The sequence below is a fragment of the Haliotis cracherodii genome, unplaced genomic scaffold (genome assembly GCF_022045235.1).
Source record: "Haliotis cracherodii isolate W230 unplaced genomic scaffold, xgHalCrac1.p SCAF_7, whole genome shotgun sequence".
NCBI lineage: Eukaryota > Metazoa > Mollusca > Gastropoda > Lepetellida > Haliotidae > Haliotis > Haliotis cracherodii.
Window position 1 is genome coordinate 5,365,217 of NW_027266330.1, and position 23,976 is coordinate 5,389,192.

Genomic DNA, 23,976 nt, shown 5'->3' on the forward strand with positions numbered 1-23,976 from the left:
ATTACAAACCACCCTCAATCTAAACAAGGCTCTCACTCTAGAAGCAATACTAAACCCACAAAATAAACTAGAAAACTTCAAGGCCTTAGGCGTATTCTTAATAAAAACGGAACTAATAAAACGCATCTAAAACCATAATAACCTACCAAATCAAAATCACAAAAACAAACAATCATCCACCATACCCAGCTCCCTTAGTTCTCCTCCCCAACCCCATCGGCATCTATTCCAAATCTCAAAATTCCCAAATTCTATATAAGCAACCCCTAAAGCCCCCTCTTGGGTTGCACAGACCACCCTCGCCCCTTTCGGAAACACATTAAATGGCCTGGCCGGGCCCGTGTGCGAAATACGCATCAGTCGGAAAGCGCACGTTAAATCTCCAAAGTAAGTAAGTAAGTAAGAGGTCAAGAGCGGATAATGCTTAACCGCGAGAAAGGGAGAAAGCGATAGAGCGAGAAAGCGATAGAGCGAGAAAGCGATATATATTGTCGCCTTCAATCTGAAATATGATACAGCACCCACAACGTCAATGTCTGTTGCCACGTGCCCTTTCAGTTCAGTGCCTAATCATACACAGAACTTACTTCACTGAGCGCAACGGGATACCAGGACGTCCACCACCTTATGATGTCCCCAGAGTCTAGCAAAATCGGCCGCTGTCTGGCCCTTCTCATTCCTGGCATCTATGTCCATCTTGTCCAGTGACAGCACAAACTTCACAATCTGCGCATCCCCTCCCTCACAGGCCCAGTGAAGGATGTTGTTACCGTTAACGTCCACAAGTGACACATCAGCTCCTGCACGCATAAGAAACTCCACAACTTCATTGTGTCCCCTGTATGCTGCCCACATCACCGGTGTCATGTTCGACACTCCTCTGCTATTGATGTCCGCCATCTTCTGTGAAAGGATAAACTTCACCATCTCAATGTCTCCTCCACAACAAGCCCAGTGAAGGAAGTTGTTACCGTGAACGTCCACCAGCGACACATCAGCTCCTTTACTTATAAGGAACTCTACCACTTCTCTATGTCCCCGCCGTGCTGCCAACATCACCGGTGTCCACTTCAGTGCATCTTTACAGTTAACATTAACTCGATCTGCTGCCAGGATCCGCTTCACATCGACCAGGTTTCCATCCATGCTGGCTTTAATTAGGCTTGAGTTTTTCTTGGGTTCACTATATTGTGATTCCGTTGTCACTGTAACATAAAGTTAAATCTATACACATGCCGGACATCTTTATCGCACAGTTACTGTATTTACATCTTACAGTGATGATGCAAAATATTTGATACACCAAGATGCAATTTGCTTTCATCATATGGAAAGTGTCTTCCTCAGTGGGACTATTAAGGTGTAAACCCCTATTGCTAAACATGATTTTCCACATTTTGGAAGATGAAGAGCTAAAAACTCACCAACATTTAAGCTAGCCGCAATATCCGTTTACAAGCTGTTGTGTCCTCTTAAATTCATTCACATCTGCTACCAGAGTTCGAAATTGACGTTGCACTGTCCCGATATTTGAGCAAAAGCTGAATCAAATAATCTAAATGTAGTTTAATGAAATGAGCGATGGAAGCTCCAAAGACCAAAAGAGCGAAATGAAAATAAATAAAATGGAAATATCCACGGCTGGACTTGTAGATTTACACACACTAATGCCAACTGCCTGCAAACAATGAAATACATTCTTTAATATCGTATGTCGTCCGAAAAACGCAAATTTAGTCAGATAACTATGTCATGGCATAAATCTAAAATACAAGCCCCCATTTATTGAATACCCATCCAACCACGCTTCCTTATGTTAAGCAGTGTTAAGTGAAATACGGCAATACTTACAACAATGGTCATTATTCGCGTATGAACAATGTTAGGTTATGGTGTGTAGTAGAACTTTTATTCGGGGCCTAACACAACACACAACAAATATCTGCTTAGATATAAGCATGAAATTATAATTTATAATTAAATTCAGAACAAGAAAATATTGATGTTTGATTAAGGCTGCGTACATCTGAATTATCTTTGGTCAATCTCAAACGTTGAGTAGTGAAAACTAAAACTAAACAATGTAATTTATTTAATTTAATTCAATAAATGATGTTAAATATTTTCTCATAGTCACAAATAATGTTGTATGTGTGTGTGTGTGTGTGTGTGTGTGTGTGTGTGTGTGTGTGTGTGTGTGTGTGTGTGTGTGTGTGTGTGTGTGTGTGTGTGTGTGGATTACATACATACACACCAAATAGGAAGAAGGTCAGGACACAAGTGTTCATGTCATTATCAAGTCAACAGATAGTGAAAATAACAGACTATGTTTGTCAAACATGTAAGAGTCTTCACAATGTGAATGCGAAACTACATACTTCAAATACAGCAGTGGGAACTGTTCAAGCTCAAAACAGAATGTAATATTTACTAAAGACTTCATTTGCCAAATTTGACCAAATTCTGTCAATCTGTCTTACTGCATTGTTTTTGTGTGCAATTAATTTCTATATGTTAGATATATCGGTAAATATATTGATAAAGGTTATGGAATGAACATATTTTGTGTTTTGCTTAATACTTCAAACATACGCATAATTATGCATGCCAATTTGACGTGATTCGCACAGAATGAGGATAGCTAATGACTAAATGATTATCTGAAGTCGAGTAATTTGACTTTTTCTTGTACATCTTTGATAAAACAACATATTTTTTTGTGTTTCTTACAGCCTTTTACATTTATTTGAAGGTTTTGTAATCGAATACACTCGACAAGAATGCTATTTGGTTTTGTCTTCTGGGCAGAGTTCTTGATAGTGTATATTCCTTTTATATACTGATTACAATAATCTGGCTTATTAACTGCTGGTTACACCACAGAGGTAATGATAGTACCTCTCCAATGTTTGTAACATGTATTGTATGTCTTCTATGTATATGTTCCCAATCCAGCCAATACATCTCTCCAGTGGGTGTTAGTTAAGTGTAAATAGTTTACAATAGTGGCTACAAGTAGGAACATGTTTTTCAGTGGAAATGTGCTAGGGATATTTTGTTTATGTTTTTATCCTTTTCTGAACTGACAATTTTAGAGAATTTATAAAAAAATCATACCTCTATCATTATCACTCAACTTTCATCCTATATTCTTATGTTGTCCGTTTTATCATTCCAGAAAGAAACCTGTAAAATAGTTTCCTTAAATCAGCAGCTTTGGGGGTTTGAGAGCAGTGTTCGAAATAGACATCGGCTCGTAGACCCGAGGCTAATATATTTCTTTTCGGTCTGATAGTTTAAAATTTCATCAGGCCCTTACGGCCTGCAGTTTATTTTAAGCTGTGAGCATGAATCATAACATTGCTTGGTGAAAAGGGTCAAGCTTCAAAGCACTCCGCTCGTTATTTATTTCAACAACGCAAGCTGGTGTACCGGCCACAAAATACTATATAGTTTCATGAACGTACCCGTCATATCATTCATTTATTAAATCTATCACTTTTTACAAAGTCAGAACGTACGTCTTTCATTATAATTTGTCATATTTATCAATATATTTAAAACAATGACCAATTTCACTCAATGTTGAAATAAAATAACATAAAGCATCTAGGACACATGCTTCGACAACGAGTCCATAACGAACATGTCACTGAGCAATATGAAGACGTGTCGAGCCAATCGTAAATATATTTAATAAAGTAATAAATAAGATCAACAAACATATTTCCAAAAATTATCAAACTTATATCTAAGTAACTATTTCCATCTTTTCATGCGACCGTGTAATGTGAGTCAAATCACATCTCGGCATTTGTCGCCTCGATGTGAAGGATCGGACACAAGTATAATGCCAAAATAAATGCAAGAAAATAGCCATAATTATCGCTTCCTTGGTGTTTCTTCTTGACGTTAAGAATGTGTAAGGATATTTTTGTATTAAATACGAACTTAATTAAGTTATAAATGCATTATTTAAATAATGTGATAAACATTACTTTAGTAGCTAAGATGTATTACAAGCTGATAGTTTTTTGATAAATGTAGGCTTCTCTGTGTAATCAGTGTGATAGCAGTAAAAACTTAAGGCTGACTGATTGTGTGTTGAAATTTATATTGGAAGAGTATGTCCCCCTGCCTCAGCTAAAACTATTTTTTTAAATGTGCTGGCCCTTAGAGCCCTCGGTGTACTCTGCTGAGTTTCAAACACCGTTTGAGAGAGGAGAAAGTGTATGTATGTAAAGTTTACAAGGTCAAAATTTAGACAACAGTTCTTTTACCTATCATTTATTTTTTTGTCCTCTATTTCCCTAATATTCGAATTATGATTTCGATTTTTTTCACTGTTGGTTACCTACAGATTCTTTAAGTTAGAAGTTGCATCCTGTCAATGAGCCTATCTCTATGACTTCAATTCTTATCAATTTTGATATATAATCATCAGCATATTGTCAAAGTAAATGTTAAACATCATTCAGTTTAATAGCTGTTATAATATCCATTATCTGTAATAGGCGCGCCTGGCGCCTGCCCAAATGAGAGAGCAATTCTCCTTGGAGTGTGCGCAGTTTAAATCCAACACTATGATTTGCATTGTGTTTTATAAACAGAAACAGATGTGAAACGATTTATGACCAAAGATTTGTAGAAGCATACTTTATGTACATAACCAAAGTAGTAGCTTGTAGTTTAACAAAACATAAAATTTTCAAACTTTACAAAAACACTGAAGAAAGCACCTAATACATATAACTGTCAGAGATAAGTACTTTAGCGGTACACGAAGTGTTTTGGTGTGAGTGCTCTCCCTTATCGCGACGACAGAAAACACACGTTTGTCAAACGGAAGCAAATGTGAACAAATCAGCGAACTCCCATGGACACTGAACACAACACCAATACAGTCGTGCCCCGCTTATACGGACTTCAGATATCCGGAAACCTCGGTTCCCGGACGATTTTCATTCAAAACGAAATAATTACTATATAAATTTACTCGTATATACGGAAATTCAGTTTCCGGAACCGGACGGTCATTTTCATACACAAAACATTGAAATGCACACAAAATTGTCTCACTTATCCGGACAATACACTTCCGCTGGTGGTAATCCTTCCGCTGGTGGTAATCCTTTGATTCGTGAGAAGTCAATTAACCAAGTGACACATTATTGTTTAGAATTCAAACCTCAAAATGTGGTAAAGTTCAAACTTCCATGACAGACTTCTTGAAACGTGTATGAATAAAGATTGAGTGGATGTATCTGTTTGTTCTGTCAATCTGTCATGAGTTGCATAATTGAAGGGAAGTAACTCTTCCAGTAAGAAGCTGGTTTCATTTATACGGAAATTCGTTTATACGGACGAATTGTGAAATGACGCAAGTGTCCGTATAAACGAGGCTTATATTTCCAGCTGAAGTGTATATCAAAAGCAACGAATACACAGCTGGTAACCGATGTCTGTATATTGCGATCCTCTACGAACTCTTTTCTAACATTATTCCCTTTGAGACTACACCTACTTATTTCTATACCTACTTTTCCCCCAAGTAAACTCTAAACAAACTGCTAATATATAACCTACATATGTACTATTTTACATACATCCTAATCTCCCCGACCCTCCGACGTAATAATTTAGGGACACCTTGGTGTTGAAGAGACTACAAATAAGAGTAGTTGCTTTGCCAATGTCATTTTACTAATATCTCTTGTTTTCTGCATATCCGTTTGTCTCCTAGTTCAAGCCGTGGCCAAGTAGTCAATGGCTTGCTTGCATTATGTAACGTATACGTAATCATAATGTTACTGGAATTTATTTTGATGCAACAATGACAGCGTCTAATCCAAGACAGCCAGAAAGATTTAAGAAACATCAATATAGTTAGGTTGTTTGCTTTCTATTCTCTATATTCAGGGAAAGTATTTGAGACAAGTGAAATTAACACAATTTGGATTCGCAAAAACACAAAGGACTTGTTTGATGTTTTGCAATCTCAGAATCGAAAAAACATCGATTTAACAAAGGAAAAAAAGCATTCCTCGATCCATGGGGTATTTGTTACTGAACGAAGTCACCATAAAAATAGTCATGTCTATCCTCAGAGGTTCTGGACAATTTGTAAAACACAAAAGAAAATGCCATCTCAAAAATACAAAAATCTGACATTCATCTATGTAAAACACCTGGTGTCATCTCTACTGAATCATAAAAACATGCTCATGGTGTAGTCGGAATCGTCCTGTCGAGTTTTTGATATTTCTTTTAAATTGTGAAAAGGTTTTGTCGCTTTTACTCCTCTGCATATACGGAGCAGTCACACAATATATTGTCATCTGTCATGAGGCCACTTACCCTCTGATAAGGAACTTCCCACCATCTTTTCTCCACTTCTGTAATGAAATAACTCACGTCACTGAATTTCACAGTACAATAACATTGCATTTTAAAAAATAAATGTCAAAGCATACACTTAAGATACGATAAGCATACCCAATATGCAAGTCACAACTGTCACAGATAATGGAAACTCTAACGCCTTACGCCAGGTAACAAATAGAACCGATAATAATTGATTCGATGTTAACATACCTGTGTGTCGCCATATTCAAGTCACAAACACTCCCAAGCGATTCTGCAAAACAAATGCTACTCAGGTGTTATTACTGAGCCTTGTTGGTGGCTTATTTGTTGTTGACAGCTGTTGGACAAAGACGGGGCTTGTATATCATCCAGCCTTCTGTTCAACGGAGCGTGCAAACTATGAAAGCAAAGAAGGACTAGGTTCTTTTTAATTTCCAAAAATAGAATAGACAGAAGTTACAGTATCTCCCCGCCTATATATGTATTCTACTTACCGTAAGCTTTCTAAAGTATTTGCTATATATGTTTAACTTGGGCGTAAAGGGCTTCCATCTTGAAACGAATGTAGGGGGTTGTTATGCTTTGCTGTAACCATAATGAAAGAAGAATTGTCAGATTTATCACAAAGTTTGACACTGTATAACTTGTTTAGTATAATACATAGCTATACTCCGCGCATATCTACTTATTCCTCAAACCTTTCTCAGATACTATTTTATTGCATGTCACCGTATCCCAATTGCGTGTATCGATGCTCTTGGTATCAATCACTGTAAATCTGCAGTAAGCACATCGGTTTATCTATTTATACGACCATAAACGCAAAGTAATATTGAAGTCAATTCTGAAAAATATATGTCACCAAAATTAACTTCACAGACGAAATCAGTGACATCAGTCGGCGCAACACTGCAACACAAGCATCGCCGACCTTATTAATCAGCCAATCTGGATTTTTGTCTTAGCCAATCAAATGCAATGGAATATTTATCACACATATTAACCAGTGGAATGAACTTCCACGATCGGCGTCACTTTGGGTTTCCCTCCCATTTTGAGAGAACGTCAGGGGATAAAATTGAAGTATTGTTCACAGCGTAAACTTTGTGGTAATTTAGAATACAGTTTTGGGCCGAAAACACACAGGAAGTACTTGACCGTTCGATGCACAGATAACTAATGTTTGTCTGACAGAACAATGTGGACTGATTTCACAAATATGAGAATGTATTTGTAACGCAGCCGCAGCCGCAGCCGCAGCAGCAGCAGCAGCTCGGTTCCTCCCCTGGACTGGGCAAGGTGTGAAGAGCTTGAGCGGTGATGCAAGAACAACCTGACGGTGGTCGGGGAGATGACGGTTCATGACGATGCACATGTTTGACGTTTCACGTCTGCCCTTATTGATTGCTGTCAGTCTTCTGGGCCTGGAGATGCAGGGAGAAAAACAACAACAAAAAACACACAATATATGTTTCATCTCAACATTTCGGAATTTGGTTCCAGCGATTCACTCCCTGGTTCATTTGTGCACATGGGTAGCACGTTCAGTAAGGTACGGGCGACTCAGTATACATTAGGGACACATTCCTTGCAATACGAATGACGACATATCAAATTCTGCTTGGGTACTGGTTTGTTCATGGGAACGGATCCCAAAGTGAAACTGTCTGACACAAAAGCTAATGTTCTTTGGGATTACACAATGAAACAATCGGTCAAGTCTCCACATGGAACGTTTGTGTAATTATGTTCCACTATTTTGTTATTCTGAAGATAAAATGCATGAACTATCTGGTTGGTGTAAATCTGTTCCTAAAAGAGACCAATCAAGGAGTCCTTGTAAATGTGATGATACACATTTGTGAGTAGATACAGGATCAATGATGTTAGTTCCATTTAGTGTTGGCTTTTGCGCCTTCAGTGTATATAAGATCCAATATTTTACTCGCGTGCAGTCGATGGTCAAGGCGCCATCAGCGACCAACGTTCTGAATCCCTGACCATTCAGCATCTCCCCGACCACCGTCAGGTTCTTGTAAGAGAAGCCTCATGATTATGGAAAGGTTTTTGTCATTCTTCGTTGCTTTAAGTGATCACTGCCGGTTACATTTGAACGACGACTGATTGTGTCACCAATGTAAAAACTGAAACCTGCCGGTGTCCCGATATAAACTCTCCCCCGTACAAATTCTCCCCCCGGAGATTTTATACCGGTACAGAGTCTCCCCCGGAGAATCTGTTCTGAAATAAAATCTCCCCCGGGCGGATATATTTCGCAACCCCCTCAGTATTAAGTCTCCCCCCTGATTATTTGGTTTGTTGCAATGTCTTTAAGTACTATATTCTTTAAATAGTTATCTTTAATGTAAGGAGGGTTACTTTAAAAAATAGATTATGAAATATGGTCATAATGTATTGATATCTCAGCATATTTTATTTGGAAACTGTACCTTCCATCCTAAAATAATTATGAGACATAATCATACCAAACAAATTTGAATGAAATGACTTAATGTAACAAATATATGTACGGTTACTGTTAAATCTTATTAATCCTCGCAAACATTCGGTTTTAACACTAACTACGTAAAAACTGTCAATATATCCACGCGCGCCTCCAGCTCAGGATGTCCGTTATACTCTGATTTAAGATCTAAAATATATTCCTTGATACAGGCTACGACTTGAAATTGGTATCAGTGTAATATCAATGGCTAGAATATCATGGTGCAACCAGGTGTCTGTTAAACATACAGTATCATAACTATCTAATTCAGCACTGATTAAATCTACTTTGTCTTTAAGACTGCGTACGTTTAGAAGTATAATCTTTAAATCTGGACTATGCAAAGGTCCTGGATTCGGATGGATATCACCGCAGCAGAAGAGAAAAGGAAAACTAAGAATGATAATCGGAAATTATATAAGCAAAGAAACCCCAAATATAGAGAAATGTGTATCTTCTTCCCGAAATGATTCAAAATAAAATAGATTCAAAAACACCCAGCGCCAGCGTGTATTGAACAACATCAACCGGCATCGTCAAAGCAAAGCGTATATGTAATTGTTACAATCGGGCTGGCGGTGAATCTTATTGAAGACACACCTATTTAGCCAATAACACTTTGGCCCGTCTCGGCCCGGCCCGACTTTTAGGCAGTGCCCTCAACTATTGAACTGCATGGCAAGTATTTATGGCAGGAAATATTCTGGGGGCGAATATATTTCGTGACACCGGCCGTGCTTGTTCGAATTATACAAACAGGGAAACGGTTTCTATTTTGTTTTTATGGAAATTCCGATAATTGAATCCAAACTTCCTTGGTGATATTTACTGTAGTATCTGTGCTTCATATAAAATGTTGTAAATGTTATTTTATTGCAAATAACAAAAAAATTGGCCACTCGTCTGATCACGGTTTTTTGTAAGATAAATTTATTGACAAAACCCATACCTGATAACAGGAGACAGAGACACTTGCCCTAAAACAAGGACAGCTTAATTAACAATGTCAATGTCGGGTGTGAGCACCATTTGCGTTGATACAGGAGAGGCAGCGGCGGTGCACTGAAGACTCCAGGACGATTGAAAACAGCCTAGGAGATTTTGTGCCAAATGTCAAACAAAGATTGGCCCAACTGAGCTAGCGTTCCCGGCTAGTTCTGTCCTGTATATCTCATCCCAAACATGTTCTATGGGGGAGAGGTCTAGAGAAATAGCCGACCACAATGTTATGCCGCTTCAAAAGACTTGTTACTACACGTATAACGTGTGGGCGGGTATTATTCTGCTGCAGCGTGACGTTACGGCGCTGCATTTGCACAAAGGGTAGAACATGGTATCTAAAGATGTCGTCTCGGTACGCCATTCAAATTGTCATTAACAATGGCGAGTTTACCTGATAATGCAAACTTCCAAATTAACAAAGGACAAAGCGACTCAAAATGCTTTTGAAAAAGGTATATTTCTTTCAAACACAACACACATTTTGATTTTAATCTTGAGATATCAAAGCACGACCACGTGAAAGCAAAACAGTCCGTGAATGTCAGTAACAACATGTCCTCCTTCAATGTCAATGTCACCCTACATTCACTTCATTTAGCGCCACGGGGCACCATGATATCAACCACATCATTATTTCCCCAGGATCTCGCCCTGTCGGTTGCCGTCTCCCCCGACTTGTTCTTGGCATTAATGTTCGCGAAATTCTGTGAGAGGACAAACTTCACCATCTCTCTATCTCCTCCCCAACAGGCATAGTGGAGGATGGTGTTACCGGCACCGTCCACCAGACGCACATCAGCTCCTTTACTCACAAGGAACTCCACTACTTCTTTGTGTCTATACCATGCTGCCGCCTGCACCGGTGTAATTCCGAAACTGTCTCTACAGTTGAGATCCGCCCCACCTGCTGTTACAAAACGCTTTACAACTGCCAGGTTCCCCGCCATGCAGGCTTCAAGGAGAGCGGAGTCTAATAAAAAAAATAATAATAATTACATGTATATGAGCATCAGATGCTGCTGCAACAAATATCCAACTTCCAAGAGTTTTTGCTGATGTACAGAATGTTATTTTCCAACAGAATAATACAAGCCATATGGCCCCATGATGTGAGAGATGATCCCATGGCTGTGTCTTACAAACGTAAAACCCTTTCATGACGGCTTGAAACACTTTTATAGCATGACCATTGGCACAAAAGTTCAGTTTTCTAGGCCTGAACGAAAATGGCGATTTTCGAAACTGATTGGTCGGTTCCACTGGACGACGGGACAATTTATTTTCCTTTTATTGCATTACGTCACAAATATACGGCATCCATTCACATGTTTCACATGGTACAATCTCACTGATTCGAGATTTTTAAGACAGGAGACGTAGTTTCATATTAACAACATGATTTCCCATTATAATTAACAAAGCATTTATTTCACATGATTTTCATTTCACAGTAAAACCCCAAACAACGTCTGATAAACAAACATGGCTGACCATGTGACACCTGCAAAGTAAATGACCTCCTGAAAGTTCTTACAGGAAGGGTTATTCGTATAATTCAACCTCTGAAGACATTAAATGTTTTAATGTGTTGTTAAAGCTGCATCGAAATTCAGAGATTTAGGTTGCCGGATTTGCCACCGTCTGTGCTAAAGGACTTGCGTTTTGACGACTTTTTCGACTACCCGTACCCGAAAACCGTACTTAGTACAGAGAGGCTTGTCTTTGTAAACGATGATGGCATCGATAAGACTTTAGATGCCAATGGAAATGAAAATATAATTAAAAAGACTAAACTTGACATGAATTTAGTTCACAAATATATACATGAAAGCCTCATGACACAAGAAAGGTGGAACTAAACACTATTTTTTGCAAGTTTTCATTTAGTCACGCAAATCAGATGGTTCAGAATTCTGACCGTCGACTTTGAATAGGATCAAGAGTAGCATAGAGCGTTACCTTAGCGAGATGATTACCAACATCTGCTCGTGAAATAGATGCTAAACCCTGGGAGGTTTTAAAATCAAAGCAACAAACACTAAAAAAACAAGGAAAAGGAAACCTTCACCAGCGAGCTGATCCTGTGTCTGATATTGAAAACAAATCCCTGAATGCGGACAGCTTGGCACCAAGTCTCCAGATGCTGTGATAGCCTATCAAACGATTTTCGACCATTAATGAATCACATCGAATTATCAACAAACTCCTCTCATCTACTGGGCTATGTCCACTCCACAAGCGTGTTTGATAAGTCCGCCTAAAATTCCGGATGCACATGTTTCCCATCTGTCACACTTATCTCAAATCACACACGATGTTCACTCGTACAACTTGTTGTCCAGATTAAACTGTGACGCCGGTTCCGCTGTCGTTCCTGGCTCATATCTGGGTCAAGTAGCGACATTCATTCCGACGCTGAGACAGTACTCGTACTTTATGACTTCTGTATATTCCGTATATGTTGTTGGTACAGGATTTGACATTTTTGTCCGAATGACACATAAAGAAATTGACAGATTTTCCTATTCTCAATGTAAAATGCATGTCAATGATGAACTACGGCGGATTTCTATCAGTGACGACCTTGATTAAAATAATCATCGAACCTTGTTTCTCTTTTTTTATCAATGCTAGATAGTGTACGCTGCGTACATCAGACAGAGATATTACTGTAATCATGTGATCCTTAAAGGGTTTTTTAACAGAAGTATATCTTTCACGCGTAACAACACGTTAACTGAGTGATACGGTTCGAGTGAAGAGGACAGTGTATTACCTCATGCGGATTGATACAATACAGCTGATTCTTGACCGGTGACAGTTTTCTGTTCTTGACATATGTCTTTAATAAATTTATGAATAGTAAATAGAATAACCTACTCAGTAGGAGTGATTACGGAAATATGTCACTCCGAACTTGAAACATTAATTTCGCTCGTGACATATTTCTCGTAATCACTCGTACCTGGGTTATTACATAAATATTTAAGTTCAGATTTGAACCTCCTTGAGAATTTCAGCTGGGAAAAGAAATTTGAAATTGGGGCCTCATTCCACCTACTTTTGGTATTCCCCGGCCTCATATTGCCAACGTGTTTTGAAACAAATACGCTCATCATTTGGCGACCAACTGCTATCTTCACTATTTGATGGTAATTCATGACAAATGCGTATCGTATAGTCGAAATCGTACAAAGGACTCGGCTTTTACCAGTTTGTTTTGTTATGATGGAAAGTGGAAGTGTTGTCTCACTTATATGTACATAGATTCAGTCTTACCTTTAGGTTTTACATTCGTTGATAGTTCAGAGAAGGTTTCTTTTTCAGATTCCTTGACATCTTTCTATAATCAAAACATGATAACTGTATCAATATATCATGAAAATCTCTCTTACACTTTATGACAAAAATAATGAAAAACGAGAATTTAGTTAAACATTTAATTTTAAAGGAGCATGTCTGCACTGAGGAAATATCATACGAGGAGTACCTACAGGAAAGTACGTCATGAATTTCAAGGACTAATGTTCCCGCAAAAAATGCTTTAGTCTATGAGCGTGACTCATTCGCCAAAATGAGTATTTGCCCAGTACCAAAACAAGACTGTGATTTCAAATCGTATCACTAGACCTGAGCGTTATTATTATCTTAGCTAATAACTGGTCATCAGTAGGATGCAGGTCGTTATATTAGCAGTGAGAATTTCCTCCCCCATGTAAAACATCTAATAGGTAAATATGTTCTTTGACACACGTGAAGATCCGGGGCAGAATAGGTCTTCAGCAATCTATGATTGCTGTAAAAGACGTATGGTTGTCGTAAAAGGCGACTAACGGGATCGGGTGGTCAGGCTCGCTGACTTGGTTGATACATGTCATCGTATCTCAATTGCGTGGATCGATGCTCATGATGTCAGTCACTGGATTGTCTGGTCCAGACTAGATTTTTTACAGACCGCCGTCTCATTGCTGGAATATTGCTGAGTATGGCGTTAAACAACCAGCCAACAAACAAACAAACATATCTTAGACACATATTCTATAACAGTATAGACGTTTTACATAGTGATTTTTTTGTGAAACTGATTTCATTATACGAGTGACTGTGTTACCGAGCTGTAGAAGGACAGCGAATATGCGAATTCTGTCTTTTTCAGTGTTGAATTAAGATAATGTTTAAGTGAGTAATACATATATTGATATGTCGTGTTTTTTTCAAAATGCACTCGTTATGATAAAATTCTGTCGGGGACTTTGCTCATTATGTTAAGAGACCTCAAATGACTTGTACAGGTATCGAGGGGTTGAAGTGGGTCGGGTGATCTCGTTCAACGACCGGAAGTCGACGCAGAAACTTCTGGTGCCATCTTTCGTATCTGCTGTGACAATGGGGAGATGGAGACGGGCCTAGATATCTGGATAATCTGTGCGTCTAGATACTCCCTAACACTGCAGCCTTCAGCATTACCCAGATTGTCGGAAGGGCTGTATTTCTGGTAGCAAACCCGGGTACTCTCCTAATGCCAGTCAACAGATTGGGTGGTACCAAACCTAAGGCACCGAGAACAATGGGGAGTCGGACAACTTGGTACTTGTGATGCAAGCGTGACATTTCGAAAGCGAGGTCCGCATATTTGACTTGTTTTTCCTCAATCTTATCAATCACATCAGTGTCTAAAAAGGACAGAACATTCAATGACATAAATAATTTGATTGCATTTATCAAAAAGGACAAGATCAGGTTTGTTGGCCTGGATATGTCAGAGGCTGTATACGGGCATATTCCAAAGGATTTTGTATTTATTATTTTTCATGACGGTCTCTACATATTCCGGGTCGTACCATGGGTGGACCTCTGTGTGTACCTACCCGCTCACAACAACCTGTAAACAATCGAGTCTGGGACAGGCAGTGTTACAATGCCGTTCAGGTATACGGAGCACAATCTGACATGATCAGATACAGTAACTGTACCTACCCGCTCACAACGCCCTGTAAACAATCGAGTCTGGGACAGGCAGTGTTACAATGCCGTTCAGGTATACGGAGCACAATCTGACATGATCAGATACTGTACCTACCCGCTCACAACGCCCTGCAAACAATCGTACTGGGACAGGCAGCTAATGCCAGATGAGTCTCAGAAAATGTGTATCAAATCACCCAGAAGTCATTTCAAGTTATATTTCTGTTAGTGGTACCTAATCACACAGGAAACGAAATCTGGCACCTACCTTTAAAACCAAAATGTGAACACACGAAATAAAACTTTCAGCGGTACAATATGTATACGTGACGGGGGCGTATTTTCTCGTTGCAGTTGAACGTGACCGGTGATTGTATGTATCTCATGACCTGATATCACCCACTGACAGCTGTTTGTCACGTGACGGAATGCATATGAGATGTCTCCTTGGGTTTAACCACTTAGAGTTGTGACGTCATCACCCGTGAATATGAACATTGATACTGAGTAGGAAATCTACACATTGCGTGCTGGAAGTGACTCTGGGCAATGTTGGGGTATTAGCCAATTTAAGGAGTGGATGATAATGATAGAGACTGGGTTGAATATCATTAAAATAAATATGTCGAGCATTGTGATTATAATTATGATAATAAGTGTGGCAATATTAAGATGTTAACAATGATGATCACTGCGCGTGAGTAGGGTTGGCAGGCTGTTTGAGCAATATTCCCGCCATATGTTGACTGGGACTCTAGGAATGGACTTCATACTTTGTACCAGTATGGGTAATCGAACCTGGTCTAAAGCATGGCGACCTTACACTGTAACAACTGGGCTACAGAACCAGCCATGTGATAATAATCCAATAGCATAGAACTATGATAACCACCATCATGTTTACATCCTTAAAACTAAGCGAGCACTTATTGTGTACAGACTTGTACAGACGTGGTTGATACATGTCATTGTATCCCAATTGCGTTGATTGATGCTCATGATGGCAATCACTGCATTGTCTGGTCCAGATTCGATTCGTTACAGACCGCCGTCATGTAGCTGCAGTATTGCTGAGTGCCGCGCTAGACAACAAACAAACAAACAAAACTAATTGTGACACGAAAGTTGAGAGCTGGTCTATTGTAAAATGATTCATGTCTATTTTGAATGTCACATACAGTGTGTCGCAACATCATCACATGTTTACCTAATCCACGTGTTTTGACATCTCCATTGCTTGTGATAATGAGATGAACAATAAAAAAAATCCTAGATTATAATACATGCGTAATTTAAAATTATATACAAGATTGCGTCTGACTGTTAATGGGAAATACACGACCTATCTTATACCGACAGTGATGCATGATATGAAACTGATATGAATACAACAAGACTCAATACAGTCTATGTTAAGATATCACATGTCTGTCAAGTACAAAGTGTGACGCGTGCACCACTAATCATCACAAGGAGGTCAATCATCGCGTTCTACATACCACCTATATATATACACAGAGAGAGGCTTGAAATCCCATACCATCAACTCACAAGGAAATCTAACACCCCGTATATAGCAATTATATATAGAGAGGTGTAAAATTATAGACTACCGACACAGGGAAGAGAACATCGTTTTTGAGGAGTAGGACATTCTATTAGATTGAAATCAGATTGAGAATAATCTCAAGTTGAAGGTGAGAGATATTCATACGTTATATGTCCGTTACTACATGTTGACATGGCTCTATTTCTGAGCGCGCCGCCTTTAGCAATATTCAAGCAATATCACGGCGGGGGACACAAAAATGGGCTTCATACATTGTACCCATGTGGGAATTGAACCTGGTCTTCGTCATGACGAGTGAACACTTTAACCACTAGGCTACCCCCACCCCCTCCCTGATGGTAATGAGACATGGTCCACCGCCATGTTATAAATGTAATATTTATATCGGAAGATAAAGTCTGTATTAGCTGCTGCTATGATATGTTCTCATACACTGTAACTGGCTTCTAACAGCTTGTTGTAGTAGGCCATATCACAGTTTATCAGTTGGTCAACATCTACTGCCTGCTCTCTATAAACCTGATGAATGACATACAGTTTAACGTCGTATTGACACTATCCCAATACCATTAAATTGAAACATAGACTTGTTTAAACATTCCTCTTTATGTGTAAATTTGCAGCTTCATGATAAACTGAAAAATTCATAAATATTTGACTGAGGATGTATGGTGTAGTGTGACTCTATGTTATCGCGGTATCGGAATATCTCGTAAACCACATTTCCTGTTTACTGATTACTTTTCAAATCTATGCACAATATTCCATCGCTTGATTGAATACAGGAGTCGTTGCGGTATATCACGGCTTCTGATAAGTATACACGTTAACAATTTCATGATTTAGTTTCTGGAATGTTTTTGGAATTACCACTACCCTAATTCGAAATTGGTTAAAAAAGAATTCATTTCTTCAGACAATGTCCCTTGACATAATACGGAGATGACCGTCCTTGAGTTTCTGATGACAGGTACTTTGTTTACCGAATTCGGTAAAGAAAATCAGCAACTGTCAATCCTAATTGATGTGTCATAAAAGTTGAATAAAGAAGAAAAAGCATTTAAGTGTGACATATTTAATATGTTAGTAATCATTCGCCAGTACGATCCATTGTAAATTAACTACCGCGATAATATAGCATGCCATGCTACATGTCTTAAGTTTATTGTGTGTGTGTGTATGTGTGTGTTGGGGGGGGGGGGGGGGGGGGGGGTACATTGATTCAAACGCGTGTCACTGACCATCAACATTAAACACTAACAAGACAGGGGTTGACCCCAACTAAGTAATACAGGAGAAGACAACCCACGAGCAACGGGTACTAGTTGATTACCTGCCTCTCATGGATTACTTCTGCAAGTTCCCAGCACTGATAACGGGTTCGACTCCGAGATTCGACCGCATGATGATCCTTGGTTTGTCAACCCCAAACTGCGGGCTTACCTCCCTTGTTCACTGATTGACATGTGATAAGTTTTACCCTTCTATTTCCAGAATGACTCACGGTGCCGGCGGTTTCTCCAGTGGCGGCGGGGGTGGGGGGTTCAGCGGCGGGGGTGGGGGGTTCCACATGCACCACCACCACACCACACACCACACTTCAGAGGGAGGAGGGGGAGGAGGAGAGTGTGGGGAATGTTGCTGCTTCTTCGTCATCCTCGGCATCAACATCGCCAGTATCCTCCTCTGTATCAGGAAGATGTCCCGCTACCTCCGGATCGCCCTTCTATGGCTCTATGTAGCCACTGCTGTCCTCACCGCCGGGCTTCTCATCAGTCTCAGAGTCTTGGGCACAAACATGTTCCAGGCCGCGCCAACGGACATGCGCAAAGTAGAGCACGGCGTCAACAACGCGTTTTGTCAGAGCCTCACTCTTAACTCCAGCGATCCTTTCGAAGCCTACATCTTTGACGAGGAACCCGTGGTCGATCCACGTAGAACTGAGGATTTAAATACAAGCTACGTCATGAGCATAGAGAGCAACCATTACGAATACTGGGGGTTCTATCTCCTCCCCGGGTCTACACTACAGGTCAACAGCACCACCTCCTATTCACCATTCACGACCCTCTTCGTCATCCAGGGTGACAGCAACCTTCAGACATGGCTGGACGGTAAGGGAGACTGCAGTGGGTGTTACGTTAGCAAACACGACTTGCTACCACACGACACCTATACAATGAACTCCACGGAGGCAGACAACTATTACTTCGTTTACTATAACATGGGACTATGGGATACATCACCGACAGCAAACTTCGTCATCAGACGCACTTTGTACGATGTGACGAAATCTACATCAGCTTGTACGTTTGTCCCAGGTCAACGGTCTTGTCTCATGGATATCTCCCTTAACCCTAAACAGAGCATTGTGTTTCACAGCGGGCGCAGAGCCTTGCACCAGAGCATAGACATGTGGAGCAGCTGTGGGGCACGGGTGTGGATGTATGTGATCGTGTTCGCCCTCATCCCGACCCTGGTGGCTGGAAGTGTCTCCTTCCTCATCTGGAAGTTCTGCAAGGATGACAGGACGGGAGAGAATCAAGCCTTGGTGTCTGATCCAGGACTCAAGGAACTGAAGAGTTAACTTAAATCGTGCGGGCCGCCAATAACACGTGTAAAACGGTTCTAGGAGGGAAATCATCATTTCATATGTCAGACTGTTTGTGCCGCGACGAAATTTGGAGCTTATTTATTTGTCAGATGAAACCAAAAATAAATTATCTTCAACATTGTGGTAGTAAAACGATTCTACTCTAAATGTTCTTCTATTTCTGGGTGGCTTTCTCAGACCACATGATAACCAACAAATATTCACATAGATGTGACAAACTTTCACATAGGACATGCGTATGCGGTCACACATTCACACAGGACATGGATGTAATGACACATTCACACAGGACACGGGTTTGGTGACACAAATTCACACAGGAGATGGGTATGATGACACATAGGACATGGATATTATGACACACATTCAGATAGGACATGAGTATGATGACATATAGGACATTGGTATGATGACACACATTCACACAGGACATGGGTATGATGACACACATTCAGATAGGACATGAGTATGATGACACATAGGACATTGGTATGATGACACACATTCACACAGGACATGGGTATGATGGCACACATTCACACATGACATGGGTATGATGACACACATTCACACATGACATGGGTATGATGACACACATTCACACAGGACATGGATATGATGACACACATTCACACAGGACATGGGTATGATGACACACATTCACACAGGACATAGATATGATGACACACATTCACACAGGGCATGGGTATGATGACACACATTCACACAGGACATGAATATGATGACACACATTCAGATAGGACATGAGTATGATGGCATATAGGACATTGGTATGATGACACTCATTCACATAGGACATGGATATGATGACACACATTCACAAGGGACATGGATATGGTGACACATTCACACAGGACATGAGTATGATGACACACATTCACACAGGGCATTGATATGATGACACACATTCACATAGGACATGGATATGATGACACACATCCACAAGGGACATGGATATGGTGACACATTCACACAGGACATGTGTATGATGACACACATTCACACAGGACATGGATATGATAACACATTCACACAGGACATGGGTATGATAACACACATTCACACAGGACATAGATATGATGACACACATTCACATATGACATGGGTATGATGACACATATTCACACAGGACATGGGTATGATGACACACATTCACACAGGACATGAATATGATGACACACATTCACACAGGACATGGGTATGATGACACACATTCACAAGGGACATGGATATGGTGACACATTCACACAGGACATGGGTATGGTGACACACATTCACATAGGACATGAATATGATGACACACATTCACACAGGACATGGGTATGATGACACACATTCACACAGGACATGGATATGATAACACACATTGACACAGGACATGGGTATGGTGACACATATTCACACAGGACATGGATATGATAACACACATTCACACAGGACATAGATATGATGACACACATTCACATAGGACATGGGTATGATGACACATATTCACACAGGACATGGGTATGGTGACACACATTCACATAGGACATAGATATGATGACACACATTCACATAGGACATGGGTATGATGACACATATTCACACAGGACATGGGTTTTGGTGACACACATTCACATAGGACATGGATGTGATTACACGCATTCACACAGGACATGGGTATGGTGACACACATTCACATAGGACATGGATATGATGACACACAATCACACAGGACATGGGTATGATGACACACATTCACACAGGACATGGGTATGGTGACACACATTCACACAGGACATGAGTATGATGGCACACATTCACACAGGACATGGGTATGATGACACATTCACACAGGACATGGATATGATGACACACATTCACACAGGACATGGATATGGTGACACACATTCACACAGGACATGAATATGATGACACACATTCACACAGGGCATGGGTATGGTGACACATTCACACAGGACATAGATATGGTGACACACATTCACATAGGACATGGGTTTGATGACACATATTCACATAGGACATGGGTATGGTGGCACACATTCACATAGGACATGGGTTTGATGACACACATTCACGTAGGACATGGGTTTGATGACACACATTCACGTAGGACATGGGTTTTGGTGGCACACATTCACACATGACATCACCTCAGTGACCCAGGGAAAAACGTGTCCCCAGCACCCCATCGCTGGTCGTAAGAGGTCTGAACTTCAAGCTCTCTATGGTCAACTTCCCAAGCCCTGTATTATTATGGTCGATCTAAATAGGCACAATCATCTTTGGGTACTGCTCAGACATGTTGCAAGGGGAAGCTTTTAGAATATATTTAATTTCTAACGACTTATGTATACATAATGAATTCTCCAAAACATATCTACATACGGATACACGTACATACTCTGCCATCGGTTTATCTATTAAAGATTCAGATTAATGAAACGAATTTGAGAGGTCAGTCCACGATAACCTATGTGGAAGTGACAATTTTCCTACTATTTTAAAAACTGTCTTACCTTCAGATGTTTCTCCTTCGACAAGATGGAACTTTTCTAAAGTCAACTGGCCATTGTTTGAAATTCTTTCATCCAGTAAATGAAACCCTGGTCTGTTTATTGACGTTACTGATCCTGAGCAATTATTTTCTGATGAATTAAAGAAAATAGCTGATGAATGTTTTCCTAAGTCCTCTACTAATCCCCACATTCGTAAACCTTGATTTTACAAAGACTGCAAACACCCTAGGAAAGCAAGGAAGGAGGCTGAGCACTATTTCCATCGCCATCCGTTGGTCCTCAATATGAACAATAAATTTAATTGCTATGGCCAGGCGTACGTTTGAACAGAATAAACGCCAATCTTGGCAAAATTGTTTCAAAAATAAATTCACTAGCTAAATTTCCAAGGTATGGAACATGATACAGAAAAGTAAGGTAAGGGTTTTTAATCTAGCATCCATCATCTTAAGAGTGGGGACGAACTATTAACTGATAAATCGGGTATTGCAAATTCACATGGTGAAAAGTTAGCAAAACATTCTTCTTCCTCAAACCCTGTCCCTCAATTCCAGAAATACTAAAAACCACAAGAAAAAAAACTGTAGAACCTTAAGAGCCCTAAAGAGCAACTTTATTGATTTGCAGCTGACACAAGATTTGAAGCCATCAGATCAGCCGTTTTGTTCACAGGAAACATACTATAAACATTAGACAATTCATATCATTTCCTTTCACCTCCAGGGGTAAGGCAACTGGTTCTTCAATCTTGGTGAGGCAAGGAGTTACTCATAGTGCTCTTCCTCTTAAATAACCCCCTACAAGCTATCGCAGTTCGTATCACAATGCACATTGTTTTTCTCTGTGCTCTCTTTACATTCTTTCAACTACGTATCTTCAGCAAACCGATCTTCAAGCTATATGACCAGCTTCCTAAGCCCTCTATCATAATGGTCGATGTGAACGGATGTAATCCACTTAGGGGTTGTGGTCATCAAGCAGGAAGAGCAAGAGCCTTGAAGATTATATTTCCAACTATGCTTTATGCCTTTTTAAATCCTGGTACAGGAACATACTCTTACCCTTGGGCAAGCTACAGATACTGCTACAGGAGCTGATAATATTCATTATCAACTCCTGAAGCACTAACCAGAATTATCTTCAGAAACACCATTGAATATTGTTGATGAAATTTGGTTGTCAGAGAAATGTCCTCTTTGATGGCGTGATGCTGTAGTTGCCACAGTATCCAAAACCGGACGAGATCGTACTGACCCTTTAAATTACCGACCAATATCATTGATAAGCAGCGCTTTTAAAACCATGGAAGGCATGATAAATGATCGACTTGTTTGGTACATAGAAACCAAGTATCTTATTACTAAAACAGAAGTACCATGGATCATTTGGTCCTCTCATAATCATTTTTTAAAATGCAAAAATAAATAAACAACATGCTGTGTCTATCTTTTTCGATCTAGCAAAAGCATATGGCACTACACGGGAAGATTACATTTTTAAAGATTTTCATTATTTTAGATTGCGAGGCCGTTTGGCTTTTTTGACGCATTTGCAAGCGCCATCATCATTGGACCTAGAACTGTGTCCATTTGTACGGCCGAGTCAAAGGCAATATTCACAGCACTTGAATATATAAATAACCAATCAAAACATAAACAATTTGTTATATTTTCAGATACTCTGTCCTGACTTCAGGCAATTAAAAATCAATCGATTTTTTAAATATTATATATTTATCTTGCTATTGGCCAATATGACATAGTCTTTTGTTGGTAACCTAGCCATGTAGGAATCATTGGAAACACAATGGCTTCTTCTTCTGCTAAAGCAACGCTCAACAAATCTTCTGATCCCATACAATGATTATAAGTTATTAGATGTTACATCCCAGATCTAATGCAACAAAAGAGGGACACGCAAGTTGATATCAATAACTTACATCAAATTAAACCAGCTATTGCTTACACTCGGGCTGTCAGTCCAGATTTGAAGAGATCATAATGAGGCGATATCGTGTTGGCCATAGCAGGTATACTCATGAATATTTATTGAAGGGTGAGGATCCTCCATTATTTATCCCTTGTGATGAGAGAATCACGATGAAGCATATCCTACTTGACTGTGTTGATTTTGCCGTCACAAGGGATAAATATTTCAATTCTTCATCTGTCAAAGATATTTTAATAGTATTAGTACTCATATGATTTTTGTTTTTTAAAGGATATGGAAATGTTTAAAAAATGTTGAATAATATGTTTTAGACAATACATAAATGTTGTTTGCGATTGTTAGTGGCTGTATTCTTGAAGGGGGTTAAAGTACTGTAAAATTATTGTCCCTCTACGTAAGTTCCACATCATTTACACTCAATTTGGGCCAACCGCGATTTTAGTCATAGTATATTTGTTAA

General features: G+C 39.7%; 2 protein-coding genes across 2 annotated transcripts; one reads left to right on the forward strand and one right to left on the reverse strand.

The window, feature by feature from the left end:
- Positions 1-588: 588 nt before the first annotated feature.
- LOC139448058 (ankyrin repeat, PH and SEC7 domain containing protein secG-like) lies at positions 589-15,181 on the reverse strand. Its single transcript, XM_071229560.1, has 5 exons — positions 15,108-15,181; positions 13,154-13,217; positions 10,550-10,844; positions 5,603-5,609; positions 589-1,068 (listed from the first exon to the last, which is right to left on the reverse strand). Exons 3-5 carry the CDS (start codon positions 10,819-10,821, stop codon positions 589-591), a joined length of 759 nt encoding a protein of 252 aa, XP_071085661.1. The 5' UTR covers positions 10,822-10,844; positions 13,154-13,217; positions 15,108-15,181.
- Positions 15,182-18,017: 2,836 nt separating this feature from the next.
- Positions 18,018-19,113, forward strand: LOC139448209 (uncharacterized). Its single transcript, XM_071229728.1, has one exon. It carries the CDS (start codon positions 18,109-18,111, stop codon positions 18,994-18,996), a length of 888 nt encoding a protein of 295 aa, XP_071085829.1. The 5' UTR covers positions 18,018-18,108; the 3' UTR covers positions 18,997-19,113.
- Positions 19,114-23,976: the final 4,863 nt, after the last annotated feature.